The sequence below is a fragment of the Orcinus orca genome, chromosome 11, assembly GCF_937001465.1.
Source record: "Orcinus orca chromosome 11, mOrcOrc1.1, whole genome shotgun sequence".
Lineage (NCBI taxonomy): Eukaryota > Metazoa > Chordata > Mammalia > Artiodactyla > Delphinidae > Orcinus > Orcinus orca.
In genome coordinates, this window is record NC_064569.1 from 93,245,252 (window position 1) to 93,269,186 (window position 23,935).

General features: G+C 42.3%; 1 protein-coding gene across 3 annotated transcripts in view; it reads right to left on the reverse strand.

Annotated features, from left to right (window-relative positions):
* The window catches only part of DDX17 (DEAD-box helicase 17), a 19,459-nt gene extending 10,020 nt beyond the window's left edge, over positions 1-9,439 (reverse strand). Inside the window, exons 1-8 of one of the 3 annotated variants that reach the window (XM_004279486.4) lie at positions 9,073-9,439; positions 4,772-4,922; positions 3,952-4,051; positions 2,988-3,121; positions 2,617-2,682; positions 1,062-1,203; positions 525-685; positions 261-433 (exon numbers count right to left, since the gene is read on the reverse strand). In XM_004279486.4, the coding sequence (XP_004279534.1) occupies positions 261-433; positions 525-685; positions 1,062-1,203; positions 2,617-2,682; positions 2,988-3,121; positions 3,952-4,051; positions 4,772-4,922; positions 9,073-9,122 (977 nt within the window). In that variant the 5' untranslated portion in view covers positions 9,123-9,439. Of the gene's footprint in view, positions 1-260; positions 434-524; positions 686-1,061; positions 1,204-2,616; positions 2,683-2,987; positions 3,122-3,951; positions 4,052-4,771; positions 4,923-9,072 lie in introns of those variants that run through there. The other 2 variants (XM_012536648.3, XM_049695018.1) reach the window with 2 other exon arrangements.
* Between the last annotated feature and the right edge of the window lie 14,496 nt (positions 9,440-23,935).

Below are 23,935 nucleotides of genomic sequence, written 5' to 3' on the forward strand. Positions count from 1 at the left end.
CCAAAGCTTTAGTACTTTCTTTTCAAATTACTTTCTCTATAGCTGGTAATTATCAGAACTGGGATTCAAATCCAAGGATCCAGAATCCTTGCCTTTAACCACAAGCTCTGATAAATAATATAAAGAATGGATTGTTGGAAAGCTAGCAATGCTTTTAATGTTTTCAAGCCTAAAAAATACTGGCGTCTATAACACTTTAGTTTTGGAGGATTATTAGGAAAGGTTTATCAGCATCATCAAAACAGTGAAATCTTTCATACTTGTGGTCTTTTTCACTTTCCATGCAGACATCCACAATCTGGAGGATGTTGTGGTTGGCACTCAACTCCAGATTGCCTACGTTGATCTGGGTGTAATCACGAAGGAAATCCTCTGCAAGCTGTCTTACTTCTTTTGGCCAGGTTGCACTCCACATTAATGTCTGCCTATCAGGCTATCCGGAAAGGAATGCAAAGGCTTTCTTTTAGATTAAGTAACTACTACAGGCAAAGGGTATAAGACAACGAATTATCAGCTTTACACACCCTGATTTGGTCAACAATTTTACGAATCTGGGGTTCAAAGCCCATGTCAAGCATTCTGTCAGCCTCATCCAGTACAAGGTAAGTACATCGGCGAAGATTTGTCTTTCCTGACTCCAGGAAATCTATCAGGCGGCCAGGAGTAGCTATACAGATCTCGACACCTGTAAAACAAATCCAAAGATCTATCCAACTAAGAATTCTTTACACACTGTTCAAGCCTCAGCAAACTAAGAAGCACCAACTCTGGTGGTTGTACCCAGTGCTGCAGAGCACTAACTAAATTTTAATACAGTGCCTGGAAAAGCATGATGTAACAAAAATTTATGTATAATCATCCGAACCTCGACAAAGTTTAAGTCTAGTCACACTGAACTTCCCTAAAATAGCATTTTAACCATATTTGAGAATTGCTAAGCTGCTGAAATACTCATCTCCCCCCACCAACCAGAATCCACTGTTTTCTTCTTCAATTTCACTTACAGAAATTGGTAAAATGAGAGAAACTAATAATTCTTAAACACTAATTTTTTAAATTACCTCTCTCCAAGTCTCGAATCTGGGGACCTTTAGGAGCACCTCCATAAATGCAAGTGCTCTTCAATCTAGAACATTTGCCATAGTCATCAGCCACCTGCTGTACCTGCTGGGCAAGCTCTCTGGTAGGAGCCAGAACTAGACACTAAAACAAACAAACAAACAAATCACTTGAGACACCTATCTCAAGTTTAAGGAGGAAAAGAAAAGTACAAAAAGGTTATTTAATTCTCTATTGTTTAATTTGGTACTTTCAAGTTTGTGATGGGGTGAGGAGTTGGGAAGGCAGGGGGTCTAAGACAGTGCACTGGAGTGTGGCAAAAATTATGAGAACTAATACTTGGCATGTGGTATGATGGTTGACTTTTGACACATGATTCATTACCGTTATGTGTGCTATGTAAGTAGATTTACAGACTGTATTACCTAGTTTTAACTAAACAACTCACAAAATGAGTAAGTAGCTATAAAATATTCCTGCAAAACCATGGATTAAATATTAGAAACAAACTGGGAGATTGGGATTGACATATATACACTAATATGTATGAAATAGATAACTAATGAGAACCTGCTGTATAGCACAGGGAACTCCACTTCGCTGTACAGTAGAAACTAACACAGCATTGTAAATCAACTGTATCCCAATTAAAGGAAAAAAAAAAAGAAACAGATGAACAGGAAATGAGCAAAGCTGACACTTTTCTGACATCAAGTTTAAGCTCTTAGCCAGGCACATTAGACAAAAACAAGGATGACTTATACACAACGTGACAAGAAGTTGGCCAAAAAATACAAAATTAAGACACTTTGAAACAGGTATCATATATACTGTTAACAATGGCTCTCACTCGGTGTACTGATCCATTAAGACATTAACTAATGACAATAAAGCTAACTCTATTAGCCATATGGAATACATTACATATTATGTTAATGAAAGGTAATGCATTATTTCTTGTTGTGAATACACTGAGACATACTATAATAATGTATTCATAAACATATAGTGAGTGCAAGCTCTATTAAAAAAAAAGTTAAGAATGTACATTCAAAATGTTTGAAGACCACTACTGAAATCTTACAGTAAATAGCATAAATGAAAATGATCAAACAAGAAAATCATGCTGCTCTGTAAACATTTACAGACGCATCACTTAACCATAGAGAATACACATCCGAAACCCGACTCAGCCACAGGGCAAGGATCTCATTTCATACTTTTTTATCCCTCATAGCATCAATGAGCAATTAAGAATTGCACTTGAATTTAATGCAGAGTAAATGCCTCTATATGAAGGTAATGGGCATAACTGGTAAAAGTACGAGTAGTTCAAATTCAAGCTCAGCCATTTAATTCCTATATGACCCTGGGCAAGTCATTTAATTGCACTGTGTCTAAAATTTATCAGTAAGATAGACATAATCTCTCTTCCGGATACAGAAGGTAGGGTTGAGAATGAAATCTGAGAACATATGTAAAGCACAGTGCCTGAAACACAATAATCATTAAGTTGTAGTCATTCTTAGAAGTGTAAACAAACTGAAACACACTTACAATTGGGCCATCTCCTCTTTCCAAGTAAGGCTGGTGGTTAATATGAACAATAGCAGGCAGCAAATACTGGGGTGGGGGGAAAGAAGGACAGTGTTATACCAAAACTAAGCCATTATATTAATTGTTCTAAATTATCACAGTAATTGATAATGCCTAAGTAACTAGGAAAGGGAAAACAGAACTCACAACTGTTACACACATATGCAATGTATATTTGAACACAAAATGCTTCCACATATTTCAGATAGCTAAAAAAGCTGAAATATTATCCCTATCTGAATTAGAATTTCAAGAATTGAGAACATATGGAGTATTTACAATAGCAAAATAAGTTACCACAATATTAAAAATCTTCCCTTGCTGGTACATACCGCCAATGTCTTCCCAGAGCCAGTCTGAGCAATGCCCACCATATCCCGGCCACTAAGAGCCAAGGGAAATCCCTGGCACTGAATTGGAGTTGGTTCTGTGAAGTGCTGATCCATCAACACATCCATTACGTATTCTGTACGAAAATCGATATTACTACTTTAAGTAAAACTAAGGACCCACAGCCAAAAGAAATTTAAAAAACTGTTAAGCTCATTGAAGGGAGGATTTACCCAGCTTTACATCTCTCCAAGTATTGTTTTTTTCTTCAGTACTGAATCTTTGACCTGTTACTTACTACTTCTCAAGAAGGCTACTGCCACAGCCATCTACCCTTACCCTCGAAAACTTGAAAACCACTGCTCTGAAGTATTTAACATGGTAATGACTACCATGGTACATGGTAGTCACTTATTTATCTAATTCAAATTTTAACCAGCTAGAAAGCAATTTCATTTTGCTGTTTTCTAAAAAGTAGAGGCAAAATCCCAGGGAAAGATGGGGGAAAAAAGCAAAAAACCCAAAAAGTTCTAAGCAGAGAACACATGAGCATTAAAAATAAAACAAAACAAGGCTTCCCTGATGGCGCAGTGGTTGAGAGTCCACCTGTCGATGCAGGGGACGCAGGTTTGTGCCCCGCTCCGGGAACATCCCCCATGCCGCGGAGCGGCTGGGCCCCTGAGCCATGGCCGCTGAGCCTGCGCGTCCAGAGCCTGTGCTCCGCAACGGGAGAGGCCACTGCAGTGAGAGGCCGCGTACCGCAAAAAAAATAATAAAAACAAAACAAAAACCCAAAACCACAAACACACACACACAAACAAAAACCCCCAAAAACCTTTGTGAAAGGTTTCTACTTATCTTTTCAACAAAATCCTGAGCCTGGGTCAAAACCTTTAAATAACCTATGACCACACTGACTGTTCAAGCTAAATTAACAATTAAGATACTGGATTGAAAAACACTTACGTGGGAAGTTAGCATGATGGAAGGCAAACACAGGTTTAGGACAAACATCGCCTCCTCTCACTGTAATCTCTTTCTTTCGGCGTAGTTCATCAACCTCATACTATGTAAGACAACAAAGTAAGACAAATCAGTAAACAAGTTATTCTAAACATGCAAAACTTTATGTTCCAATACAGCAGAACAATTATCATCAAATCCACAATTACATTGGAAAATATGTATAACACTTCTTATAGTGCTTTCATATGTGTTCAGCTTCATCCAACTCTGAGTCAATGAGGCAGGTTAGCAACCGTTCCATTTTCCACGAGAAAACAGTTACTCAGAAAGATTAGTAAACTGCCCAAGGCCAGAAGTAGGAAGAGGGAGAAAATGTGGAACTTAGGACCAAGTGCTCTTTCCTTACACTTTCTTCTGAACAAGTTACCATGTCATGCGTAAAGTCCAAAATAATCATGAGGTTAAAAATACAAACCCGAGTAAAAGCCAATGTTTTAAATTTTTAATTTACTTCATAGATGAAAAGACATGATACCTCATATACAGCTAAAATCACATAACAAATTGGTTGGAAAATATAACCAACAAATGAGAACCAAGTAATACATTAGGTATTACTGGTTTCTCTTGTATCAGCAATCCTAACAAGAACCAAGGAAAGTACCACCACACTAGACTAAAACATATAACAAAAAACAAAACAAAACACAAAAACATATAACAGCAATGGCTGTATATAAGTATACTCTGGCTAACGTACCTACTTGGTTCATTACTGTATATGAAAAAAAAGTAAATAAATAAAACCCCCCAAACTTACCGGAGTCAGCCTTGCCACTTCTGGATGTTCAACATAAAAATTCTTCTCAAACTTGGGGAGCTCACTCAAATCCCACTTCTTTTTACGTAAACGCTCCCCAGGATTACCAAACTTCTTCGGGGGAAGGCCACCACCACCTCTTGCTCCAAACCTAGAAACACCAACATTTTTAGCTTTTTAGTGTTTTTAAAGCAAAATATCTTAGGTGCCACAAAAACATGTAAAGATGGGACTCTTGGGCTTCCCTGGTGGTGCAGTGGTTGAGAGTCCGCCTGCCGATGCAGGGGACATGGGTTCGTGCCCCGGTCCGGGAAGATCCCGCATGTCCCGGAGCAGCTGGGCCCGTGAGCCACGGCCGCTGAGCCTGCGCCTCCGGAGCCTGTGCTCCGCAACGCGAGAGGCTACAACAGTGAGAGGCCTGCGTACCACAAAAAAAAAAAAAAAAAAAAAAAAAGATGGGACTCTTAAGATACTACCAGCCCCCTCCAAAAAAATATTTACTTGTAAAGTGCTTAAAACAGTATCTGGCATAGTAAACACTCAGTACAAGCTGGCCTAATTGTATTCATTTAACAAATAGTTACTGGGTACCAACTATGTACCAGGTACCGTTTTAAGTGGTGCTAGAGATATTAAAGTGAATAGAAGTCTCTACTCTTATGTAATATTCTGAAATGTAGGTAAGTGAGGACATAAGTTTAAATTAGGGCAAAATTGTGGACAGGAAGAAAAACAGTTCAAGTGGCTCCATACTTGGAACGGCTTCTTGAACCCCTTACCCCTTTATACTGTGATGAGCACTCCTTTTGCCTGCTCATCTGCTAAGGAAAACTACTAGGACCCCTAAAAGACTGGCAGGCTAGGCTTCACCTTTAGTTTATGCTAATGAATGGCCAGGGCAAAAATTTATAATCTTTCCTACCACTTTATCTCCACCTTTATCTTCTTTCTCCTTTCTGTTCACAGGCAAATAGTACTATTAACTATAAATTTGCTAAAAGAACCATTAATAAGGCTTATTTAAGGTCTTTAAATCTCTATTTAAAAATCAATCTTTTTGCTTTATCTTTCACAACATACAAGTTCAACTGGAATACAAATGTGGCCATTAGCCGAACTTGATATTCTACTTTTCCTAGAAGAATCCCAACACTAAGATGGTCTTCATTTCTGTATTTCAACCTATTAAGGTGCAGGGCGTTGTCTGATGGACAAATAATATACAGTATGTTTTCTATCCCATTTCCTTACTCCTGAAAATACACTGAATTTAATTTTTTTCCACTCTAAGTCAATCATATCCTCTTGCAAGTGGTTCCACTTAATAATCAACAGGCAGGGCTTCCCTGGTGGCGCAGTGGTTGAGAGTCCGCCTGCCGATGCAGGGGACACGGGTTCGTGCCCCGGTCTGGGAAGATCCCACTGCCGCGGAGCGGCTGGGCCCGTGAGCCACGGCCGGCCGCTGAGCCTGCGCGTCCGGAGCCTGTGCTCCGCAACGGGAGAGGCCACGGCAGTGAGAGGCCCGCGTACCGCAAAAAAAAAAGAAAAAAAAAAGGCATAACTTGGCTGATTCCATTTATACTACTGCTGATCAATACCTGACACCTTCAATATGCCCTCAGGCTTAAGACTGAACAGACCTAAAACTACATGGGTTGACCCCTCCCCCCTCACTTGCAAGTGAAGCAACTAACACAATTTTAAATAAGGTGCTCTACAAATAAAAAAGCCAAGTCATTAGATTGTCAGTCTTGCAAAGAATAAAAATGACCCAAGACCAATTTTCAGAGATTGGCTGCCTAATTATATAAATTTATGTGATTCCTAGAAGATGCCATTTCAATGCTGCTGCTGTTGCATTCCAGCGCTACCCAGACCTTAAAATAACGACCTAGAACAGAACTTAGAGCCTTTTCTCTTGTAGAATTTGAGTATATTTGTGCCACCATTTAAAGATGCACATATCCTAACCCCCTGCATACCATGCTGCTCATTTAATGTTTTTACCGAGTATTAAGTTTAATTTGGCTTTGCAATAAATGCCAGTTTTGAAGATTTGTACATTAACATGCAAAATCAAGGTAGTTTAAATGTACAATGCACATTTGTACTGTCCGTGTACGTACACTACCTCACTCATTCCCCTTTCAAAACAATAATCCATTTCAGCTCTGTTCAGTTCAGGACAAACAGCAGCAATTCAAATAACACAGGAAATTTCATAGTAAAGGTAGAATCAGGGCACAGACCACATTAAAGAGTGCCATTTTGTTTGAAATGAATTATTTCTAAAGTCTTTTTTAATGTCATCTGACACTTAAGAGTCAATATGGGTGGGGTAAACTAAGAATGGATCAGTAATTCACTTTTTCCTCTTTTCAAATAATGAACTTTTATTATTAAAGCATATATACAGTAAGATATTAAACCAAACACCCACGGTAAAAAAAAACCCACCATTATCAGTACCTTGGTAGCCTCCATGTGCCTATTTCAAGTTTACAATCCCCATCATAACTAGTACCTCGAATTTTAACCATTGCGTTGTTTTTTGGTCTTGTCCTATTTGTTAGTGTCCTTATATGTTATTCTTCTAGCACAACTTGTTTTACTTAACATTATATTTGTGAATCATCCAATCATCCATGTTGATACAAGTTTTTCTTTTTCACTGCTGTACTGCAGTCTTATTGCACTTTAGTTTATGCTAATGAATTTATCCAGACATTTGAGCTGTTCCTAATACTGTCATGAACAACACTGTTATAAACATGGATACCGGGGTAGGTGTACAGGGTTTCTCTAGGCCTAAGAGTCTAGGGTATAAAGCTTAAGAGAGGAATTCTGGGTCATCTTCATTTTACTACGTAACATTAAGTTCTTTTTCCTAAGTGGTTGTACTGAAATTCACTTCTAAATTTAGCTATACTGTGAAACACTAAGCAAACATTTCCACTTACAGCCCTCCGACTTTAACGCTAAAATCAAATATTTTCCTTCATAACAAGGTATAAGTAAAAGCAATCCTTTTTAGTTAGTAAATTAAGAGATAATTGAAGAGCTTGTGACTAGAAGGTCTGGTACTTGTGTATCTGAACCACAAGACAAAAATGTTTGAGAAAATAGCATTAACAGAATGCCTACTACAGAGAGACAATTACACACAGTATCTCAATTCTGGAGAACAATGCAAAGGCAATTACTATCCCCATCTTCAGATGAGAAAATCGGCTCACAAAGGTTCAGGATCTTGCCCAATGTCACCCACACTCATATATATATTAAGAAGTGGCGTCACATAAACTTTTTATGCATAGATAAAACTTTTATTACAAAAAAGTAAACAGCATAAGTCAACACGGATCTCTAAAGCAACTTTTTCCTTTAACGGTGTAGGGGGGGACACATTAAGACTTGTATCTCAGTATCTGGGAGGACTCCAGGTTTAACCCTGTTAACTTCCAACCCAATAACCGTGGCATTACAACATCAAAAATTTTCAAGCTAGGCCGAGAAGTTAATGCTTCAGTCCAATTAGAGAAGGAAAAAAAAAAAAAGACTGAAACATTAAAAAAAAAAAACCAAAACCCTGTAATAACGACCAAACCAAAAACTCCCTCCCCCCAAACGACCATTTAGAGGGCAAGTAATCCCGTCGCTTTGCATTTCAATGTGCTTCCATCGAATTATTTTAAAATACGACTAGAGGTAATTTTTAAATATTTTAAAGACTACCAGTCAGCCTCTTAGTCTCTAGTTTCAAGCCAGGTTTCCAGTTCCATGAACAGGGAAGCCATTTCGCGTAAAAGATTTTCCCAGGCTGAACTCGGAGACCTCATCCTCTTCTCTCAGCAAGAACATCCGAGTTTCACGGATGAACACTAGGCCTGGAGAGATCAAATGACTTGCTCAAATCGGCCGGGCTCGAAAGCCGGGAAACGAAGGAGGCCCGGGCCGAGTTGGCGGCGGCCAGGCCTCCCCTCCTGCTCCCCGCGGGGCTGAGGCCGGGCCGCGCCGCGCCACGACGACCGTCCGCAAGCAGGGGCTGGGGCGTCGCCAAGCCGCCGCCCCCCCTGCCGGGTCACCAGTGACCCGGGGGCCCAGGCCCACCCAGAGGCCCGCGCTCTAAACCGGTATTACGTCCCGGGTCGCCTCGCCTCCCACAGTTGGGAGCGTCGCTCCCACGCTCGCAGTCAGCTCTAAAGTCTTCCGCTCGACCGCAGACTGCGGTCTCCTCAGGAAGCAACCTCCTCCCCGCCCCGCGGGCTCACAAGGCCTTTCCTCTCCTCCTCCCCCCTTACCCTCCACGGTCACGATCCCGGTCCCGGTCCCCAAAGCCGCCTCCGCGCATGGTCCCAAATGGATAGAGATCTGGGAGCGGGGCACGGATGGCCGGGCTCGGGAGGGCCTGCGGCTCCGGTCTAGTGACGACCGATGGCGGCGGCGCCTCCGCTGTTGGGGCGGCGGCAGGCGCGGCGCTTTCTCGCTCCGACGCGCTGTCTCCCGTCGCAGACGCCACCGTCGCCGCCTCTCTCGTCGGAGACGGGAGCAAAACACAGAGAATCGGGGTTACAGAAGCAGTGGGTAGGTTTGGCTACGCTCAAACCCGGCAGTGCCGCGGTTTAGGCGTCTCCTTCCTTCCCAGCGACTGCACAAAATGGCGGCCGACGCTGAGACGGCTCCAGCTTAACGCTACGTACGCCGGAGACGATACGTAAACAGCGTCGCGGAATAGCTCGCGGGCTTCGCAGAGTACTACGGGTATTCTTGGAAGCATTTTACGTCAGTTGCGGAGGCGGGCGCACTTTGCGGTCGGGAGCCAAAAAACAAAGTACGGATCAGGCGTAGAGTTCTCGCACCACCTGAACCAGAACTAGGGGTAGGGAGGGGAGGGGGACAGCGACGTAACATTCTTTGCGTCGTTAGCCGGCCCACTATTGCGAAGATGCGCTGTGTGCGTAACGCATTCTGTTTAGAGAATAGAGGATTTTGCCGGGTTCCGACACGGGACGGAACACTGGCCTGCTTGTGTAAGTTGCCTTGCAGAGACAATAACTGTCCTCCATATTGAAGGCGTCAAGTTTCAGGGTCTCCAGGTGCCAAACGCCCACGAGCGTCTTCAGGGTCCTTGGCTGGCTCCCCAAGATGGTCCTATCAGCCATCTGGCCCCGGCGCCCTGGGCCTTGCGGGTCTGGCCGCGCGCCCCGGCGCCATTTCCTATCGGTTGCCTCTCGCTGTGCTGTCGCCGGCGGCCATGATGGATGTCCCTTGTCGGTTCTTACAGGAGTTGGTCAGGCGCCGACGTCCCAGCTGAGTTAGATCACTCTCTGCTACGCTTGGTTCACACTGGAGTGCATTTTCTGAACAGAATATTTACACTGTCCCCGGCTGAGCACATTTAGCTAACAAAGAACCGAAATGTGGGTGGAGACCTTCTTAAGGTAGACGCTGAGGCCCCTTGGCCGCCATTAAATGGCGCTGCCTCAGGAGGCCCGTGACAGGCCCCTAGTACCCTCCCGAGACGAAAACGTTTAAAAGCGGTGGTCTTGAGACCCTGAAAAGGTGAAGGCATAAGTACATGTTTTTAACCAGGCTAGGCTGCCTTCCTCTCTCAATTCCTTCTAAGATGACTTCCTTCTCCCTAGCTGCTTCCTTCTCTCTCTAGCTGCACTTTAAAGTCTCATAAGCTTGGCCAGATAGCAGAATTGTCAGCTGCTAGGGCCCTTGCAGAGCAGCTCGCTGAACGTCTTTCTTATTTCTACAGATGGGTGAAGGGGGAGATTTGAGGTCCCTCATTGTGGGGGCTGAGTGCTTCCCAAGTTATTAGAAAAGTAGCATAAGGAAAGGAGTTTCGTGACGGGTCGTGCAGATGTCTTAGACCATAGACGAGATGGACAATCATGGATTCATTGGACAAGTGTTGAAGACCTAATGGTCCAAGCACTGTGCTAGGCACTGCGGCACAGCAATGAACAAATGAGTCCCTGCGCCTGTGGATTTTACACTCTAGTGGGGAGATAGACAATAAATGTCAGGCAGTTGCTAACTTAAATAAAAATTAAAAGCATAGAAAAGGGATAGTGTAGCGCCTGTGGGGGAGGGGAGTATACTTGTGACATAGTATTTTACATAGGATGTCCTAGGAAGACCTTCCTGATCAAGTGACATTTGAGCAGAGACCTAAAGTGAGGGAGCTAGGCTTGCTAACACAGAGGAAAGAGTAAGTACAAAGGCCCTGAGGCAGAATGTAACTGGAGTAGCAAGGAGAAAAGACAGGAGAGGGCCAGATTATGAAGGAGTTTGAAGGAGTTGTAGGCCACTTTAAGGACTTTATCTTTTCCTTCCAGTAAAATGGAAATCTCTAAAAGGTTCTAAGCAGAGACATAATAAAAGGACCCCTATCACTGCAGTCTAGAGAATAAATTGAGAGTGAGCTAGGACAGAAGCAGGCAGATTAATTAAGAGGCTAGTGCAGTAATCCAGGCAAGAAATTATGGTGCTTGGTGAGGTTAATAGCAGTGGGTAAAGGAGAAATCGTCTGATTGAAAATCTAGCCAACGATTTCTTGATGAGTGGGATATGAAAGAAACGAGTCAAGGATGAATTTTGTAGGAATTGGCCAACAATTAAATTCCTACTATGATTTAGGCTGTATAAGCCCTGAAGGAGTTATTGTGAGTGGTTCACAACTCTATGATTGCATAGTCATTAAACTTACCCACATGTGAAATATAATGCCTCTGCTTTCTATCTTGGTATGACCCACCTTGGTTCTTTGATAGTTTGGCTTATTGTACAGTTGACTCTTGAAGAACAGGGGTTTGAAATGCCCAGGTCCACTTATACCACGATGTCTTTCACTAAATAAGTACTATAAGATCTGAGGTTGGTTGAATACATGGATGTGGAACGTCAGATTTAAGGGCAACTGTAAAATTATAGGCCTCTTTTCAACTGCGTGGACACCCCTAACCCCTGTGTTGTTCAAGGGTCAATTGTACTTTAGATACAAGAGGTTGAGAATATTTGAGGTCATTAAGTCAACAAGGTCACCTAAAGCAGTTGCCTTCAAACTATGATATAAAAGGGACACAATGGAACAGAGTTTACAGGAAGTCTATTTCCAGATTGAACTTTCATATATATTCCTTTCTAAAATTGATATGACTGAGAAATATGTCCGTAATTGCACCCTCCCACATTACAAATGAAAAGAATATTTCTCTTCTACTCAAAATCTTACTATGGACTTTGTCATGGATGTAAAAATCTCAGAGGCGACAAATAGAAGGACAATTAGAAATGCTAATATTGATGTAAAAAAAGTAAATGATTCTAATGACTTGGTAACATATCCTTTTGCAAATCAGGAGAATTCTGGTTTTGGTTTTCAACAAAATGGAAGGAGGACCACGTGGAATTTTCAGCTGATAGATCCTTAAAAATAACTTCTTAAGATAGATTACTGGATTTTTGCCATATAACTTGGAAGAAGATCAAAGAATTGAGGGATATTACCATAACAAAACTCTTTCCATTCCCACCTACTAAATTATGTGATCAAAGTTTCTAAGCACTTAATGGCTACAGAAAGGGAGAAAAAAATTGCCAAAAGTAATATTTTTCTATGGATACAGGATTTACTTTTTCTTAGTTTCTTTCTATTTTTAAAAAAAATTATTATATTTATTTTTCGGCTGCGTTGGGTCTTTGTTGTGGCACACCGGCTCTTCTCTGGTTGCAGAGAGTGGGGGCAAGTGGGGGCTACTCCTTGTTGTGATGCACAGGCTTCTCATTGCAGTGAGAGCACGGGCTCTAGGCTCGCGGGCTTCAGTAGTTGTGGCACACAGGCTCAGTAGTTGTGGCTCGTGGGCTCTAGAGTGCAGGCTCAGTAGTTGTGGTGCACGGGCTTAGTTGCTCCGCGGCATGTGGGATCTTCCAGAACCAGGGCTCGAACCCGCGTCCCTTGCATTGGCAGGCGGATTCTAACCACTGCGCCACCAGGGATGCCCCCGTTAGTCTCTTTCTATCTTATTAAAAGATGCATTTCCATTAAAAATTTTACTTTCTGTTTAATAGTTATTAAGAGTTGTAATATGTTTAAATTGCTTTGCTTAATTTTGTTCGAATAATTACAATAACTTAATCCAGAAGAAATTTTAATACACAGAGAAATAAAATTAAGTGATGAATAAGACATTTGATGTAAAAATATAAGTTAAAATTCTGGAAAGAAAATAAGAGTTCAAAGAGAAAAAGGAACCATATAAAATGTTTAACTCTTGAAGAGCTTATTCATGTTTTTTTTTTTTTTTGCCACATGGCATGCGGGATCCCAGTTCCTCAACCAGAGATCGAACCCATGCCCCTGAAGTGGGAGTGTGGAGTCTTAACCACTGGACCACTAGGGAAGTCCTGACAGTGCCATTTCTTGAGAAGGAGGCAGGGAGATACAGGGGAGGGAGGAGGGGTGTGGTCCTCATCAGGAGGAAGGGGTCAGCTACTACCTAGTATGAATTAGGGAATTGGCCCAGCTCATTAACTAAAACTCACCCACAGCCTTAGGGCCCAGGAGACAGCGCTGGAGGAGCAGGGCTGATATTTGCTCTGGTTGTGTTTTAGGACCCAGAGGGTGTGCAGTAAAGGTCCTGCTGTCTCTCCCTCCCTACTGGGCGACCAGGGAAAGGGTTTATTGTGTGCCCAGAGCTCCCCAGGGGCTGTGCATCATCTGTAGGTCTCTGGGCCTCTCTGAACTTATTTCCTTGGTTTGGAAAGGGCACAAGCCATGGATACAAACCCTAGGGCATGGGGCCTCTGGTAGAAGCTATACAGGTTAGCTGGAGACTCCGGGGACTCAGCCTGGAAGAGGGTCCAGTGCCTGCCCCCACTGTATAGGACATGGTGTCAGCTTCTCTGGGGAGACTGACACCTGGTTCACATCCCACCAAGACCACCCTGAAGCGAGGGTGTTCCTCAGTGGAAATCTTGTGCCTTGTTATGGAAGAATGGACACTGGGCAGCCCCAAAAGTCAGTTCTCATAGGCTGGAGGGGAGGGAGTAGGTATATGCTAAAATAGAGACCAAACTCCTTAGTAGCTGAGCAAGAGTTAGAGAGCTGTGTTCATGTTTTTTAATAGGTTCCTCTGTGTTCCCCAGACAGATATAGACGTGTTGATCCAATATGGAGCTGAGTTGAGAGTCAGAGAGGAAAGTTGGCAACATCCTGCTAAGAAATAAAATGGAAAGGAGGAGAGGTGACCCCAAAGGATGTAATTATGTTACAGTCAATTGTATTCTAGAAATACGTAGACTTAATAGTGTGAAGAAAAGCAAACTGGCACCAAAAATTAGAACATAAGGACAAAGACAGTGAAAACATCAATAGGTTAGTTAAACACCAACTAGCATCTCTAAGATATTATATAATGAGAAGGGAAGCTCTGGTATTCACATAATTTTGATCACAAAGGCAAAATATTGTTTGCACACACTTGGAGGAAAACCAACTAGCATTAGGGTCATCTCTGATGAAGGACTGTGCCAAACAAGGACACCAGGCCCTAACATACACACACACACACACACACACACACACACACACACACACACACACACACACACACACACACACACACACACACACCCCTACCTGATCTGGAGGTGTTTCTATTGGTACTGGATGGAAATCGGGTGGAGTCAAAAGAAGGGACTTTTGCTTTTGTATACATATGTAATTCTAGACATGTATGTTTGAGAATTTGTGGGGTTGATGCAGACCTGTTGTTTCCCCTCAAAATGGCTCCTGCTCAGAGTAAATAAGTCAGTGTAAGCAGATTCACATGGCTTTACCTCCTCTACCTATTGGAATCTCTGCAAAGACCAGTTCTCAGATTGGGAAATGAGGGAACTGACTCCCTTGGTAGTACTTGTGAATTGAATTGGGACTGTAATGTTCAGCACAGGCTTTTTGCTCTCTGCCAAGAAGGGGTGAAACTACTTGGGAAAGGGAGTAGAGGGGAGGTTGGCAATGCAGCCATTCAAGAGCTACCCAAGGTAGAGGGTGCCTATCAAGACAATGTGAATGTCCAAGGTGCCGGACAGGCCTTTGTACCTGCCCCATACCAGGTCAGGTTAACCCCAGAAAAGGCGGCTCCCTCAGTGGGTACTTTCACAGCTTCCTGAACTTTTGCTCTGTGGCACTTAACCATGTTTGTGGTAATTTGGGTGATTTTCCCCATAACTCCACGTTTCAGGGACTGTCTTGATTAATCATTTCTATATCTGTTGTACTTGGCACCTAACTGGTGTCTCAATATTGGTTGAATGCAAGGCAATATGTTTTATTACTTAGGGATATATATCTATATCTATATCTATATATCCCTTACCATATATATATATATATATATATATATATATATATATATCCCTTACTATATATATATATATATATATATATATGGTAAGAATAAAGAAATGCATAAAGGTATTTGACAACAAATTCAGAAAAGTGAATAATTCTGTGGGGGAGGAAAGAGAGTCAATCCTATAGGATATTTAGGGGTCTTTGATTATATTGATAATGTTTTATTTTATGAATATTAATTGTATTACTTTTTATGCCTTTTTATCTTAAATACTTCATAATACATTTAAAATACACATATGAATGAATGAAGATGAATGTAATGGGCCACCAGAATCCATGAATAATTCAAGTTTTATATCCAAGCAGCCTTATTCTGATTCTGTGTTCATCATGCACCTTTAGCTTCTCATGAACTTGCTCACTGAGGCAGTGGGCTGGTTGTTCAGGTCAATCTTCACATCTGGTCTGCTTGACATTATTATATTCTATTCTTCAGTGTCACTGGCATCCTGGTATACTCTCCCTGGCAGATTGCGTGCTTAGTCAGACTGAGGCATCTCTCTAGAAATTAACCAGTACTGGGGCACTAACATATTGAAGATGAAGGTTGAAGGCCTGACCCTGAGGCATGGAACATTCACCACCATATGAAATCTCCTGGGGAAAAAATCCAACTAGCTTTTGCAGGCTGAACCCCTCACTGTGCCTGCCTTCAGACTTACATAGCCTTTAAAATGTTATTTAAATATTTAAGTCATGTGTTTCTATTTAACTTTACAAGAGTTTGTGTCTCATGTCCCTTACCATATTGTAAGCTCTTGAAGACAAACTCTTCCCACCCCAAAGGGCGCAACACAGTACCTTGGAGAAAACTGTTATGCTGATGACCTCCAAGAAAACACATCTGCTATTCAAGCTCCGGTGTAGTCCCATCCCACAAAGACTCCGGGCTTTCTTGTGTGACTTGCTTTGGCCAGTGAGACACTAACAAGCATAATACAAGTAGAGGCTTGATAAGCACTTGCCCTATTGGAACCCAGCTGCCATGTAAAGAAGCTCAGACTAGACTACTGAATGATGACAGAGAGAAGTGTCACCTTTTCAACTATCCCCACCAAGACCCTAGGTATATGGGTGAGGCCATCTTAGACCCTCCAGTCAACCAATGAACTGAATGCAGCTGTATGAGTGAGCCGTTTCCTTGCTCCTAAAAGAATGCCTAGTCTTTCTTTAGATGTGATCAAGTTAGGATGTGAAAGTAGAACTGCTATAGTCATCTTTTGACCATAAGGGGAGCTTTTAGAGACCCAAACCAGCACAACGATGATGGGAAAGTGGAGAGAAAAGAAAGAACCCAGGCCCTTGATAATATTATAGAGTTGCTGAATTAACTAAGGAGTTGGTTGACTTATGGACTTTATTTTTTTAATTAAAAAATTTTGTTTATTTATTTACTTTGGCCACATTGGGTCTTAGTTGCGGTGTGTGGAATCGTTCACTGTGGTGCGTGGGCTCTCTGTTACGGCACGCGGGCTTCTCTCTAGTTGTAGCGTGCCGGCTCTAGAGTGCACAGGCTTAGTTGCCCTGTGGCATATGGGATCTTAGTTCCCCTACCAGGGATAGAACTCACATCCCCTGCATTGGAAGGTTGATTCTTAACCACTGGACCACAAGGGAAGTCCCTGGACTTTTTATTATATGAGATGGCATATTTCCTCATTGTTTAGGTTGCTTTGAGTTGGGTTTTCTGTTACTTGCAGCTGAGGGCATTCTAACTGATATACTCCTCAACCAACTTTGCGGGTACAAGTACAAAACTCCTGAAATGCTCTGCATAGTATATACAGTAAGTCCCCTACATACGAATGAGTTCAGTTCTGAGAGGGTGTTCATAGGTCCAACTTGTTCATAAGTCCAACAAAGTTAGCTTAGGTACCCAACTAACACAATCAGCTATATAGTACTGCACTGTAATGGGTTTATAATACTTTTCACACAAATAATACATTAAAAACAAACAAACACAAAAAATAAAGAAAAGTTTTAATCTTATAGTACAGTACTTTGAAAAGTACAGTAGTACAGTACAACAGCTGGCATACAGGGGCTGGCGTCAAGTGAACAGGCAAGAAGAGTTACTGACTGGAGGAGGGAGAGGAGGTGAAAGATGGTAGAGCTGAGGGATCGTCAGCAATAGGAGATGGAGGGCAAGCTGCCATTTCACTCACGCCTGACGTTGATGGCGCAGGTTCTGGTTCTTTGCTGGATTCAGTCCTTTCTACCCTCTTGAAAAAACGATCCAGTGATGTCTGGGTAGTAGCTCTTTTTTTCTCATCATAGATGACATGGTAGCACTGGGTTGTATTCTGAACAACTGCTGCAACCTTCATGTACCATTCTACATTCAGATCCCGTGCCTCAAAAACTAACAGAACCTCCTCAAATAAAATCCCCTTGCCGTTTCCTGCATCATGAATCTCTTTGGTTCTGCAGTTACTTCTTCTTCCTCTTGTCTCTCTTCATCCTTTCTCTGGGCCTCCAGTTCCTGGTGCTTCTTAGCAGTACCAGCTACGTCACCGCTGCTTTTACACTTGCTTCCAGACATCCTGGGCTTGAATAAAGATACTGTACTATTGTACTCTATACAAAGTACACAAAAGCACAGCCACTTGTAGAGGATGCACGTATGTGACAACGTACACCAGACACATGAACTAACTAACGTGATTAGATATATGAATGCACGTTCGCATTTTTGAAGGTTCACATGTAGGGGACTTACTGTGATAGACATTCAAGAAATTTGTCATTGCTGAGAAAGTAAAAGAAGATTTTGTGGTAGAAACTGCTAGTTGCTTACCCAACAGCCAATCTCCCTTTCCTCATTAATTACAGAACTACAAATTTCAGCTGGGCATATCACTGCCTAGAACAAAAGACAGTATTTCACTACTTTTTTATATATAGATATGGCCATATGACTGAGTTCAGGCCAATAAGTTGTAAGCAGAAGTGTTTGTGTGTGTGTGTGTTGGGTGGGGGGGGCCTTCATAGGAGCTGACTCAGCTGGAAAGAACTTTGTTCTGCCCTTCTGCCTTTCACCTTCATTCGCCCAACTTGATTTCTCTGACCATAGTTCCAGTAACATCTTAGGCCATGAGCTGACCTTGAGAATGGAAGCCAAGAGCAGGATGGAAGCAGAAAGACAGAAGCCTGGAGTCCTGATGACAAAGTAGAGCCACTATAATAGCTCTGGACTGCCTGGCTTCAGATTTCTTGTCTATGAGGAAAAAACAAACCTCGATTTTAAGACACTATTATTTTGGGTTCAGCCAAGAAAAATTCTGACTAATAGTCTCTTAAACAACTTTCCTTTTAAAATATTGAAGACTGGTAGGGACTTCGCTGGTGGCGCAGTGCTTAAGAATCCTCCTGCCAATGCAGAGGACATGGGTTTGAGCCCTGGTCTGGGAAAATCCCACATGCAGAGGAGCAACTAAGCCCGTGCGCCGCAACTACTACTGAGCCTGCGCTCTAGAGCCCGTGAGCCACAACTACTGAGCCCACACGCCACAACTACTAAAGCCCGCGCCCCTATAGCCCATGCTCTGCAACGAGAAGACACCACAATGAGAAGGCTGCACACCGCAATGAAGAGTAGCCCCCACTCGCCGCAAGTAGAGAAAGTACACATGCAGCAGCAGAGACCCAGTGCAGCCAAAAATAAATAAACAAACAAACATAAAAAAATAAATAAAATATTGAAGACTGGTATAGAAAAGTATACGAATAATAAGGAATCATCCACCTGTTAAGTAAGCCCTTCCTGGCTTCCTTTTTTCTGGTCCCCTGAAGCAGCATTTGGGTGTCACCTTGGGTGGAGTTCTAGATTGCAAGTAATAGAATCCAACTCTGGCTACTGAAGCAAAGAGAAATTTATCAGAAGGACATTAGGAGTCATTGAATTGGCAGGAGGCTGGAGAACCACCATAGGAATGGACAGGAGTCTAAGCAACTCTGCAGTTTAGGAGTCAGAAACCTGCAGTCTAACAGCAGGAACAGCTTGTTCAGGTCAATGCCATTGCTGCTGGCCCTACAGCCCTTGCTGTCCTTGCATGTATTAGTGGCCTCTAACCCATGCTGTCATCCTTGTGACTGTCGCTCAGTATCCAGTGTCTCAGGATAGACTACATGAACTGGGGAGAGGTGACTCTTTAAAAGAAAACCAGGGTGTTATTATGATGGATAAATGGAAATTGTGCAACCAAAAAAAATGATAAACATCCAACAACCCTGAGTCAGGTGAAGGAGACTTGACTGGCTGTAACTTGGTGTCTAAGGTCCCAATCCCTCTCCTCTCCATGAAAGATATCCCTTCTCTGAGTCTAGTCTATTGTATTCCCTATTTTTGGCTTGACCACCCTATTCTGATCTCCTGGCTTTCTGTCCTTGTTTGTTCTCTGTTCTTTTCTTTTTTTTAAAAAAAAATTATTTATTTATTTATTTGGCTGCACTGGGTCTTAGTTGGGTCTTAGTTGTGGTAGGCAGGCTCCTTAGTTGCGGCAGGTGGGCTCCTTAGTTACGGCTCCAGGGCTCCTTAGTTGTGGCATTCGGACTCTTAGTTGGGCATGCATGTGGGATCTAGTTCCCTGAGCAAGGATTGAACCCGGGCCCCCTGCATTGGGAGTGTGGAGTCTTATCCACTGTGCCACCAGGGAAGTCCCTGTTCTTTGTTCTTTAAGGAATGATTGAACAGGAAAGTTAGAAAGGATGGAAGAGATCATCTATTTCAATCTCTTCATTTTCTGAATAGATACTAGGTTTCCCCAGATCTTGACTTCCATGTTTCTGATTGTAGCAGGTATTGAGTTCAAGTGGTATCTTGTGCATTCTGGTGTCTGACTCTTAACTGTACCTGATTCTTACTGTTATTTAATTGTGTCCCCCTTAAAATTTATATGTTGAAGTTCTAACTCCCAATTAATCAGAATGTGACCTTACTTAGAAATAGGGTCATTGTAGATGTAGTTAGTTAGGCTGAGGTCTTACTGGAGTAGGGTGGGCCTATAATCCAATATGACTGGTATCCTTATAAAAAGGGGAAATTTGGACACAAAGACATGCGCACAGGGAGAAAACCATGTGAATATGAAGGCAGAGATCAGGGTGATTCTTCTACAAGCCAGAGAATGCTGAAGATTACCAGGAAACCACCAGAAGCTAGGGGAGGGGCATGGAACAGATTCTTCCTCATAGCCCTCAGAAGGAACCAACCTTGATCTTGGACTTCTGGCCTCCAGAACTGTGAGACAATAATTTCTGTTGTTTAAGCCATCTAGTTTGTGGTGCTTTATTATGGCAGCCCTAGCAAACTAATACAAGCTAACCTTCCCAGGTAAAATACCTAATCTTTATTCTACACTTCTTCATTCGTGTTCACGATACAAACATAATCTCCTCTCATAGGTTAAAGAGCTTTGTCAAGTCACCTGTGACTCTGCCTTCTCTTCCTCTTTTTATATTCAATCTCACACCAAATCTTAAATACCTTTTTGAACTGTCCATTTCATTGCTATCACCCCAGTCCCATTCTTTTTTTTTTTTAAGTTTATTTATTTATTTATTTTATTTTTGGCTGCATTGGGTGTTTTTGCTGTGCGCGGGCTTTCTCTAGTTGCGGCCAGCGGGGGCTGCTCTTCGTTAAGGAGTGCGGGCTTCTCATTGTGGTGACTTCTCTTGTTGCGGAGCATGGACTCTAGGCACGCGGGCTTTAGTAGTTGTGGCTTGCAGGCTCTAGAGCGCAGGCTCAGTAGTTGTGGCGCGTGGGCTTAGTTGCTCCGCAGCATGTGGGATCTTCCCGGACCAGGGCTCGAACCCGTGTCCCCTGCCTTGTCAGGTGGATTCTTAACCACTGCGCCACGAGAGAAGTCCCCCTAGTCACATTCTTTATCACTTCACAACTGATTTATCATAACCGTTCCTAAATTATCTCCCTGGTGCCAGTATGATTTCCTTTATCCATTTTCTGCATCTCTATCAAATTAATCCTCCAACTTCCCATGCCAACAACCTCCAATCAGAGCATACCTGAGGCCTTTCCTATTTTTCTCTATAAAGCTTTCCCATTCCTTTGCCTGCCTTTGAGTCTCTGCCAAAAGCAAATGAAGGTCACTGACTCTTGCTGTAGCAAACTCTGAGTAAATAGCCTCTGTTCTCATTTGGTGGTTTTTGCTTATTTCCACAGAATGAATAATCTGTGGAAGAAAAAGGCATACTTTTTCTAGTGTGTTTTCTAACTTGCTGGGATACAAGCAGCACCTTGGCTATTTACTATGTGGGGAAAGCGTGTCAAAGAACAATAGCAGCATGGAAATGAGCCGAGCAGGAGATGGAGACAGAGAGAAAAGTCCTGATGATTCTCTTTGAGATCTTGGCTCCAGCTGTGGCTAAAGTCAGCTTTACTTCTGGACTTTTCAAACTCTCTTGAGCCAATGAATTCATGTCTTGCATTTGCTAGTTTGAGTTTCTGTGGCTTGTGACTAAAAGAGTCCTGACCAATAACATCTCTTTTTTGAGTCTCTCTCTCCCGCTTGGAATAAGCCAAAGTTATTTGTACAGTCAGATGGAGAGGGAGGACTGGAAAGACCTGATGCTTTGACCATTGGTGGCAAATTGAACCCTGACCTAGAAAAGTTCAGTGGGCACTGCACAATCTACTATGCTGTCCCAAAGTTGAGCCCCAAGTTTACAGCTTTTTAGTTCACATTCACATGCTCAGCTACTGTTCTCCAAAGCAGGACATATCAGAGTGGCTGGATCCAGAGAGGTTTCCAGTCCTAGCCACGTGCCATATTGAAACCAGCCTCCGCCACAGAACTGTAGGCCCTGTGTTGAGCCCTGGTTTCCAACTCTACACCAATGGGTAAATTCTCCTTGTCAGGGGTGTAGTCAGCTTAACCTAGAAAATTTTTCTGAAATTCAAATCTTGGGAGTTTTATTTCCTTTCCTATCAAACAGCTCTGGGCTCTATACAAATTAGTCCATTCCTTCTCCAGGACTTGGCATACCAGGGAATCTCTAGTAGATGCTGTTTTTATCAAGTAGCAAAACCTTCCCTTCCCCAGGAAAAAGTGTGCATTTATATTTGCATACTAAGAAAAGGCATTTAACTGACTTTGCAGAACACAGAAAATCTGCTCCATAGTGACTTTAATGTCTGCTTATTCAGAGGAGCAGCTTCTGAGCTTTAAAAATAATAAAATTAAAAAGCTCTTATTTCCCAGAACTCCACACTGTGAACAATTTCTGCTTGCCAGGTTGGTCTCTTTGTTTCCAAATTCCAGCTTCTATACTTGCACATGCTGTCCTACAGCTTAACCTTTCCTCTCTGATTTTTGGAATCACACAATCCAAATTAATTATAATCATTTGTCCTCTCATCCTTTCGTAAATATTGTCTTTTCTCTTAACTAGTATACACATTCTTTGAGGGCAGGAATCATACTTCTTTTGTAGATTCTTTAGCACTTAGCATTCAGTATACAATTGGTGAGTAAATGACTTAAGGATAGTCAAATACCTTTTGTAACAAATGGTACTTTCAATACTTGAATTTTCATACAAGTGGATGCAACATAAGATATTAAATCTTTCTGAGATCTATAAAGATTGTCACTATATTATTAGTGTTTTAATTAATAAATAGTTTTATCATACATACATTTTGAAAACTAGATTTTATTTTCCTTTAATTAGAGAAACCAATATTTTTATACATTTATAAAATTAGTATCCAGAAATTTTACATTTAAATTAATTTTAATATTTTAAAGAAGAGTCTGAATTCTCTACCCAAAACTTAAAATATAAAAATCATGTTGGGCTTCCCTGGTGGCTCAGTGGTTGAGAGTCCGCCTGCCGATGCAGGGGACGCGGGTTTGTGCCCTGGTCCGGGAGGATCCCACATGCCGCAGAGCGGCTGGGCCCGTGAGCCATGGTTGCTGAGCCTGCGCGTCCGGAGCCTGTGCTCCGCAAAGGGAGAGGCCACAGCAGTGAGAGGCCCAAAATGTCATGCTGTCTTGACCACCCAAAATTATAAAGTTCCTAATTACCTTCCTTTTTATCTTACCAGTAAAATATGTATGTATCAGAAGTACATTTTTATTTAATTTTTTAATTTTTTTAATTTTTTTTTTTGCGTTACGCGGGCCTTTCACTGCCGTGGCCTCTCCCGTCGCGGAGCACAGGCTCCAGACGCGCAGGCTCAGCGACCATGGCTCACGGGCCCAGCCGCTCCGCAGCATGCAGGATTCTCCCAGACCCGGGCACGAACCTGCGTCCCCTGCATCGACAGGCGGACTCCCAACCACTGCGCCACCGGGGAAGCCCCAGAAGTACATTTTTAAAAGGTAATTTCAACTTGTCGAAAAGTCAAATGATTTAAAATTTAGCTTAATTTAATGTTTCTTTTCTGTTGCTATAAATATGAACATATAGTTTGATATCATAAATAAAAAAGCTCTTTTGTGTGTCCTGTAAACATTCTTCCCTTAAATGTCTCCCTCATTTGGAAGTGTATTCACTTCTGTAAGTGTTTGGGGGGCAGCTGTTAGGAGGAGGAGACATTTCTGAGCTCTTAGACTTGCCATCTGCTTAGTGGCTCACTTTGGGAAGCTAAAGTGAGGTACCCCTTCCCCAACTATTTTTCAAAAGGTTTATTCATTCATGTACATATTTATATTCCTGAACCGACATACAGTGTGTAGTTACTGTAAATCAGAGACCTTTAAGATAAA